At 41.3% G+C, this 9,248-nt stretch overlaps 1 protein-coding gene across 1 annotated transcript; it reads right to left on the bottom strand.

Moving 5' to 3' along the window:
- Window positions 1-7,955: 7,955 nt before the first annotated feature.
- LOC116223112 (cerebellin-1-like) lies at window positions 7,956-8,969 on the bottom strand. The gene has a single exon (XM_031578583.1). It carries the CDS (start codon window positions 8,932-8,934, stop codon window positions 8,260-8,262), a length of 675 nt encoding a protein of 224 aa, XP_031434443.1. The 5' UTR covers window positions 8,935-8,969; the 3' UTR covers window positions 7,956-8,259.
- Window positions 8,970-9,248: the final 279 nt, after the last annotated feature.

Raw genomic sequence — 9,248 nt, 5'->3', positions numbered from 1 at the left:
GCCGGTTTCGTTGCTGTAGGCCTGTCCAACATTGGTGATGATTTTAGTGAAGACCAAGTTCAGCTCAGTATTCCCAGCCTCTATGAACCCTGAGTCAGTCAGACCTGCTGAGAACGCCACCTTGGGTTTCTCTGTAATCTCTTTCTCCAGATGCACTACTTCAGTCTCAGTGGCTGCCAGTCTGGTCTTCACTGCTGTCAGCTCTGAATCTTGTGCTGCATGTTCCATCTTGAGTTTCTCCACCTCAGTCTCACTGGCAGACAGTCTGCTCTTCATATGAACCACCTCTGTTATGGCAATATCATTGTCAGCCTCCATTTTGTGCATCTCGGCTTTGGTGTTCTTTAGTTCATTCTGGGTCACTATCAGCTCCCCTCTCAGCTCCAGCACCATGTCTTTGAGTTCCCTGAGCTCAGGAGAGACGTCCAGCTGGGTAGAGACTGCAGCAGCAGCAGCAGTTCCAGTGCTCTGGCTCTCTGTGTGAACTTCAGTCTGGGTGCTCCGAGTCTGAGATCCACAAATGGAGAGCAGCAGCAGCAGCAGTGTGATGACAGCCCTCATCTTGAACATCACCTCTTGCCTCTCTCAGTAGAAGCTGTAGCAGTAGTTTCTGAACCCCAGTCTTCACTCTTTTTATACCTCAGGTAATGGTTATGTAGACAGGTCATCACTCGTTTGTGGCCAAAGTCCAAGAACACTGATCAGATCTAGAAAATGTGGAGACATGGTGTTTTTGTCCAGAACTTTGGTGTTTGTTCAGTTATCGCCGTTGTGGGAAAATGCAAACCTGTCATCCAGGTGTTTCCCCAAGCCGCCCAGGACTCATCACCGTATCATACGCTACTTGCAGCATGTCCCACGTGTGTGTGTACTTGTCTATGTATGAATGTGTGTTTTACAGGGAAGTGTTGTTTCTGTGCTGTGTGGTTTCATCTTGGTCCATTGTTCACACTCTACCCATGTGACTGCATTTCTCCTTAGAAAGCTAACTTTAGCTAACGTCAATTTGAAGTTAGCCAACCAAGTTGGCATGCGCATTTTATTTAGCGAGGTTAATTGACTGTAAACATTAGCAATTAATAACTCCACGAATGGCCATTCTATTAGAACACTTGAACATTGGTTAAATTGATTGATTGATAGCACTGTAGTGCCAGACATTCTGTTCATAAGGTGTAAATTCAGAGTGATTGACTGTCATTTAGTTTCCCCATCTTTGGCACCCTTTACTGTTATTCTTTTGGTTTAAAGTAATTTATGTCAATGTTAATGATGAATCTCATGGCGTGTTATTACTCCTGTCACCTCACATATCCTAAGCACATAATGACTGTCCCCTGTGCTGCAGACAGGAGTCCTCTTGGATGCCATCGACAACTGGGACATGATTGCTTCATAAAAAAAGGCTATGGTTGAGTGGGAGCAGTTCATTTCTGAGTAGGGTTGCTCGATACCATTATTTCATTTCTAGTCATGATAACAGAACTGTGTATGTTGGCCCTTTTGAGAACCGATCCGATAACCTTGAATAAATAGGCAGAGCGTTTGTTGTTTATTATGAGGTTTAAAGCACTGTTAGGTTTGTTATCTTGCCATGGGTTAAGACCCATTTTCATTTTCATCTGTTGTTTTTTGCATCCTTTGTTCTGCCCATATTAGACGATACCCGACCCGAGCCCGTCGGAACCCGTCGGGAGCCGACGGGTCGGGCCGGGTTCGGACAAATATTTAGAAATTATAATCGGGCTCGGGTCGGGCTCGGACACATCAGCGCAATAATGCATTGAACATTTCATATTTAAAATATCTTAAGTCAACGTGTCTGCTTCACATGATGCAGAAGTTCGTTTTTGAGAATAAAATAAATCACATTTAGGATAACAGCCTTCTTCCCATGGCGGGGATTTGTTTATGTCCTAGCTGTGACAACACGATTACAGGTGGCAAAATGGCATCACGGAGGAAGTTAAAGAGAAACTGTCATCTGGAGAGTTTAAAACCATACTAAACGAAGGGAAATCTACTGTATGGCGATATTTCTGCTTAGTAGTCGATGCGGATAATTAGGCTGTTGGATATGTCCAATGTAAGAAGTGTGAAGTTTTAATGAAATATGATTGATGCAATCCTCTTTCTCCACAACAACATGGATTAAACCTCGATGGTTGGACTATGTAAATCTTAAATCAAGTGAAATTCACGTACTGCACTGGCAGCCAATTGTGCTTGTTTTAAGCGTGTGAGTATACTTATATCTGTTATGTTTGACCTTAAAACTGGCAGGGCATTTTGGCAGTGAGTGGAATATTGACAGGTCAGGTCTGGTCTGGTCTGCATTATTAACTGGCTGTTGTCCTTTTGTAAGTGTGTGTTCAAGAAATGTCTCTTGGTCTCCATATCATGCAGAGATTCAGCAGTTATTCTTTGCTTGTTTTAAGCCAGAGTATATCTATCTATAATGTTTGGCCTTAAATTTTTGCAGTGAGTGGAATACGGACAGGTCTGGTCTTTACAGCTGTCAGCTCTATACTAAGAATCCATTCTAACTATATTTTGTAATCATTTGGGAGAGTGTAGTTCACAATGAGAGTTTTATTAACACCTAGGACTGATGGATGACAGTAACCACCTGTTGGTCTTGGTGTTAACCTCTTTTATCCACATTAAAAGAAGTGGGAGGTCAGACCTGCTGAGAATGCCACCTTTGGTTTCTCTGTAATCTCTTTCTTCACATCAGCCTCCAGCTCTATGTTTTGAGCACCATTTGTATCCTTCATTTAGTACAGCTAGCACCCTTAGCTCCACCACCATGGTTATGAGCTTCTCCACCATGTCTCATACGGTTGCCAGCAACATTATAAATAGTAACTAAATAGTAAGCTGCCTTTCAGCACAAAATAGTTGTAATAGCCACCAAACGTTGTGTATCGCATTTCAGTAGCCTAGACTCTAGAGAAAATAGTCCCCGAATGTGTGGCTGTTGCTATGCAACAGACAAACAGCATTGGGAACATCACGTTTGTTAGCCTATACTCTCCTGAGCAAGCTAAAGTGGTAATAGCTAGCGAGCTGTTTACGGTTACAACCCACAAAAAGTTCCAAATGCCCGGGATATGTTGTGCTGATGGATGCGACAACAGTCGCCAGAGAAAACCTAGATATACAATTGATACAATCGTGAATAATTGCTGTGTCTTAGAGCTAAACTCTCCTGAGCAAGCTAGAGTGCTAATAACTAGCGAGCTGTTTAGCCCTTTGGGATTTGGCTACAACTCGTTAGCCCATATTGACACTCTTGCTTGCTCAGGAACGGTTAGCTTTGATAAGATCCAGGATGTCCTGTGATCTCATACATATTGTTTTTGTCTCCAAATGCCATATCTTGGTGTCGTTCACCCATCCTGCAACTGCATATTGAAAGGCATCTCTACTCTTGAAATCTCCTGTTCAGGGGGATGGATTATGTACAAGATAAATGTAAATGTCGGGAAAAGAAAGTTGGGGCAGATGCTTTGCAAAAACACAGAGGAATTGCTAATCGCTAACGGCTAGTAGCTAGCTAACCTTTGATAGGTGGCTGTCGGTAGGAAAAACGTATGGCCAGAGAATGTGTATTAAAACCGGATGTCGTCACTTTAATCCGGTCTCTGGTTGGATAAAACTTTTCAACAGAAATGGACAAGGACCTTTGATTTATTCTGTAGGAACCATGCCGATGCCTGACTTTTAATGTTGTGTGACGTTGTTGAAGTTCAAGTTCAACATTAATAGCGATTGAATTACCCTTGTGTCGTGTAATCGCTAGCGGTAAATAAACGTTAATAACTTGAATGACTGATTAAGGATATATGTTACACATCACAAACATATGTAATCGATGGGTTTTGGGGGAAATGAGGTAATTGGTTAGCTTAAATTGCAGTATCTTAGGCGAGCTAATTGACCTGGCTAGCTATAGCGGAATTAACAGTGCTAGCTTTGTGTTTGGTCATATAGCTTCGTAAAAGTTCGGTTTACAAGTCACTTGTGTGTTTAGTTGTATGACTTCGTAAAAGTTCGGTTAACAAGTCAATTGAGCATTAAGCCACCTGACTATAATGGGTCTATTCATATCAGCATGCTAACGTTAGACTTATTAGCAGCGAGGCTAGCTAGCTACTATGTGTTCCAATGGATTGTTGGTCTAAGCGTTAGCTTCAGTTAAGTCCTACAATAGGACAATACTCTGCAACATTCGTGTACCACATGGACAACTAACCGAGTCAATGTAGACATAGGTTAACAAGTTACTTGTGTGTTTAGTTGTATGACTTCGTAAAAGTTCGGTTAACAAGTCAATTGAGCATTAAGCCACCTGACTATAATGGGTCTATTCATATCAGCATGCTAACGTTAGACTTATTAGCAGCGAGGCTAGCTAGCTACTATGTGTTCCAATGGATTGTTGGTCTAAGCGTTAGCTTCAGTTAAGACCTACGTGTACCACATGAACAACTAAACGAGTCAATGTAGACATATAAAAAGTTGTGTAGATAGCTTTATTCACATAAGCCATATAACTTCACAAAAATAATAATAATTTAAAGAAAACCGATCGTTTGCATGTCAGGCGATCAACACAACTTCTCAACTAAAAAGTAAAGGTCCTTGTCCATTTCTGTTGAAAAGTTTTATCCAACCAGAGACCGGATTAAAGTGAAGACATCCGGTTTTAATACACATTCTCTGGCCATACGTTTTTCCTACCGACAGTGGCTCTTACACCTCGCAAATCCAGTTACAATAATGGGGTTTTTATATTGTACAGTGTCTATTTCTCGGTAACTTTCAAAAAATCTAAGCAAAAAAAAGTAAAACTTAAAACTTTTAGTTACAAATACGATGATCTACGGAGATTTGGTCTGCCATTTTTTTTACTAATTAAGATAGTATATTTTGAGTGCGCACTGATATGGAATGCTCAGGTAAATGTAAACAGCTGTACAGTACATTATGGCTCAATACAGTACACCCCGTGACCTCCTTTCAACCAATCAGAATGCTTAATTTCATCTACCCGTATTATAATGTTTGTTATATGACTGTAACAAATGAAGAAGGAACTCTTGGGAAGGTGTAAAATAGTCTGCATTGTTTAATGCATTATCAAATGGCTGTGCTGTCCTGTTGTAAGTGTTTATTCAGGAAATTGTCTCTTGGTATCCAGATCATGCAGAGATGCAGTTCTACAGTTAAGATTATGTTTGGCTGTTTAACTTATAAAAAATTCCTCATTTGACCTCAATGTGGAATTGATTCAGTAATATTCAGTATGTCCAATCATTACTCAGAAAGATTTCAGTCTTAAAGTGTTTTATTTACTCATGATTATTAGACACATTGGTCATCATTTATTACAATCATGTTGAGCAGTTTGTTCCATTCAGAGGACAAAGAGCAGGAAGCCACTGAAGGTGCTGTGGTTACTACCATCATCATAGAGCCTGCGGCCTTTAGGGAGTTGCATGTTAACTACATCTCCCTTCTCCAGCTGCAGAGTCACACCACTGGAGAGATAGGAGTAATGCCCATCTATATCATACTCTGACAACCACAAGACCTGATTTTTATTCTTAACAATCCTGATCGACATGGAGCGTTCGTTTAGTTCATCCATGACCGTGAATCTGAAGTATAACTGTAAAAGAGGAAAAATAAATAAGCAAAATAGATCTTTGGGTGACTTTATGGAATTATATAAATATATATAAATATTGATGATGGAAGATTTCCATTACTTTCAGCATGGAATATATTCATGGCCACTAATCAAACAAAAAAGACCTTAAGGCTTTAATCGTTTAATCACTGTTGTGAAAACGTAAACACCTGGTACTGGTAGGATCAGTTAGGTGTGGGTTAATGTCCTTATTCAGCCTCACTATTTTTTTTATTTAATTTGCAAATACCAGTATTCAGCTAGACGTAAAAATGTGCCTCAGGTTGTTGTCTTGTCTTCTGTTACACTTCCTCTGCGAGCTCATGACAGCAGGATATTGCATCATAGCTGTGTTATATTTGATATTCAGGCTGTGAGTAAGTCACAAATTTGACCAAAGCATCACGCTGTGCATGGCCTAATGCTTTTTAGAGTTCTTTCTGTGTCTGTGCAGTGGGCTTTCTGTGTGGTCTGCACAGGGTGTAGCCTTTTAAACGAATACTGAAGAGGGTCCTACATATCCAGTAACTAGCCAGCTCAGTCAGCCACTCAGTCCAGTGCTAAGTTGGGCTGATGTGTACAGACCCTGTGTTGAGACAGACCCACTCAGTCATCCTTTATTTAGTCTGAATGCATTAGTAAAACACAGGAGTGGCCAGACTGGCACATATCAATGAACACACTTAAAGGTAAATGCTTGGCTGCTTCTGCAACCATGTGTGTAATGTGTCCGTGTGTGTGTGTGTGTGTGTGTGTGTGTGTGTGTGCCATTGATGATCTGATTGACTGATTTGACAGATTGATAACAACTGAATGATTGTGTCAATAATTGCATTTGTAATAATTGTTTGTGTGTGTGTGTGTGTGTGTGTGTGTGTGTGTGTGTGTGTGTGATCATCTTTCACCTGTGGCCTATTCACCCACGTATTCCCCAGTGTGTGTTTGGAGTCCATGACAACCTGTGGTGGAAACAGTTGTTGGTCTGTGTGTGTGTGTGTGTTTGTGCGCGTGGTGTCTGTGAGTTTCTGTTTAAGCGCGCGCGCGTGCGTGTGTGTGTGTGTGTGTGTGTGTGTGTGTGTGTGTGTGTGTGTGTGTGTGTGTGTGTGTGTGTGCCATTGATGATATGATTGACTAATTTGACAAATTGATCAATTTGTCAATAATTGCATTTGTAATAATTGTTTGTGTTTGTTTGTGTGTGTCTGTGTGTGTGTGTGTGTGTGTGTGGGAAAGGATTCATAATGGAGAAATGTAAAACTCTGACTGTAATCATGTATATGTGGTAATCAGATGCCTTTGTGTCTTAAGTGCTGACCTTTCTGACTTTGTATGTGGGCTTAAAACTTTAGTTTACGTAAGTAGCTGGAAAGAAAGACTATGTGTTCTTCTTTCCTACATCTGGAACATGTACACCCAAATGTTGCAAAAAGCGCAGTAAAATGACCTCGGACGTGGGAACCCACCATGTGATTATCTCTGCTGACATAGTGCTTTGGTGTCAGAGAACGCCAACTTCAACCTATAAACCTGGTGTGATGTGTTCAACTTTGCTTCTGTTTTGTCTGCCAAGACACGAGTGAGTCCGATATGCGTATTGAATAAAGGGATACTTATACACAACTTCGGAGTCCGAGGTAAACTCTAACAACTCGTTTGGACAGTACTGGCTGCTCTGACTGGGAGCCTGCTTGCTTGTCTACAGATTCTTCCTTTAAATGAGTGAGAAAGAAGAAGCTTAAAAAGCTGCCCTGTTTTAAAGCATGTGTTCTGCACACTAATATTTGTGTTCTTTGTTTAAAGAAGAGGTATAATAATATTGCTTTACATGGAGTGAAAAAAAAACACATGACGAATCCATTCTAAGTATATTTTGTTGAACCTTCCCATTCTCCCTGTACCTGCATGACAGCCTCACACAATGCCCTTCTCATATGGAAGAAGTAGATTGTTAGCATAATACTATTTTAGTGCAGCATAATACTATACAACAATTGTATTTATACTGCTGAATTAAAGTGCATTACACAAAGTGGAAATTACTGAAGTCTGACAACAAATGAAGAGTGAACTGCAGAGAGAACAGTGATGACCACCAACAGTGGCTATGGAGGACATGGATTTAAAGGCGTAGTCCGTGACTCCTATCCAAAACACTTTTTGTCAAATTTTGAGAATTGCTCCTTCCAGTCCTCCAGCTGTCTAACCCTAGTTACACATGTGACCTCACTATATTATTGATTCAATGATGTATTTCCAGTATTTCCAGTGATTACTCCAAAAGATTTCAGTTTGAAAATGGTTGATTTGCTCAAGTTTGTTCAGCACATTATTCGACATTACTTACAATCATTTTTGAAAGGAGAGAGAGAGAGAGAGAAGAGATCTGTGAGCAGAAGTTACACAAGCAGCCTGAGTGCAAAGAGAAAGAAGTGCAAAGCATTTCTCAATATTTCCAATGATGACACAGAAGAATTTTAGTTTAAAAGTGGCTTATTTAATTATGATCGTGAAGCATATTATGTATCATTTGACAACATGAGCAGTTGAACATTGTCTTCCCTTCAAAGAACAAAGACTAGGAAGCCACTGAAAGTGCTGTGGTTACTAGAACTATCATAGAGCCTGGAGCCTTCAGGGAGTTGCATGTTAACCACATCTCCCACCTCCAGCTGCAGAGTCACACCACTAGAGAGATAGGCATTATGCCCATCGGTATCATACTCATGCAAATACATGACCTGCTGCCAATTCTTTATCATTCTAATAGACACTGTGCGTGAGTTTAGTCCATCCAGGACTGTAAATCTGAAGTAGTAGACTCCTCTCACTGGAGCTGTGAAGAAGCCGGTTTCGTTGCTGTAGGCCTGTCCAACATTGGTGATGATTTTAGTGAAGACCAAGTTCAGCTCAGTATTCCCAGCCTCTATGAACCCTGAGTCAGTCAGACCTGCTGAGAATGCCACCTTGGGTTTCTCTGTAATCTCTTTCTCCAGATTCACTACTTCAGTCTCGGTGGCTGCCAGTCTGTTCTTCACTGCTGTCAGCTCTGACTCTTGTGCTGCTTGTTCCATCTTGAGTTTCTCCACCTCAGTTTCACTGGCAGACAGTCTGCTCTTCATATGAACCACCTCTGTTATGGCAACATCATTGTCAGCCTCCATTTTGTGCATCTCGGCTTTGGTGTTCTTTAGTTCATTCTGGGTCACTATCAGCTCCCCTCTCAGCTCCAGCACCATGTCTTTGAGTTCCCTGAGCTCAGGAGAGACGTCCAGCTGGGTAGAGACTGCAGCAGCAGCAGCAGTTCCAGTGCTCTGGCTCTCTGTGTGAACTTCAGTCTGGGTGCTCCGAGTCTGAGATCCACACATGGAGAGCAGCAGCAGCAGCAGTGTGATGACAGCCCTCATCTTTAACATCACCTCTTGCCTCTCTCAGTAGAAGCTGTAGCAGTAGTTTCTGAACCCCAGTCTTCACTGTTTTTATACCTCAGGTAATGGTTATGCACGACAGGTCATCACTTGTTTGTGGCCAAAGTCCAAGAACACTGATCAGA

The sequence above is a fragment of the Clupea harengus genome, chromosome 2 (genome assembly GCF_900700415.2).
Source record: "Clupea harengus chromosome 2, Ch_v2.0.2, whole genome shotgun sequence".
In the NCBI taxonomy this organism is placed as follows: Eukaryota; Metazoa; Chordata; class Actinopteri; order Clupeiformes; family Clupeidae; genus Clupea; species Clupea harengus.
Note: the sequence above shows the minus strand (reverse complement) of the source record. Positions and strands in the feature narration are given on the sequence as shown.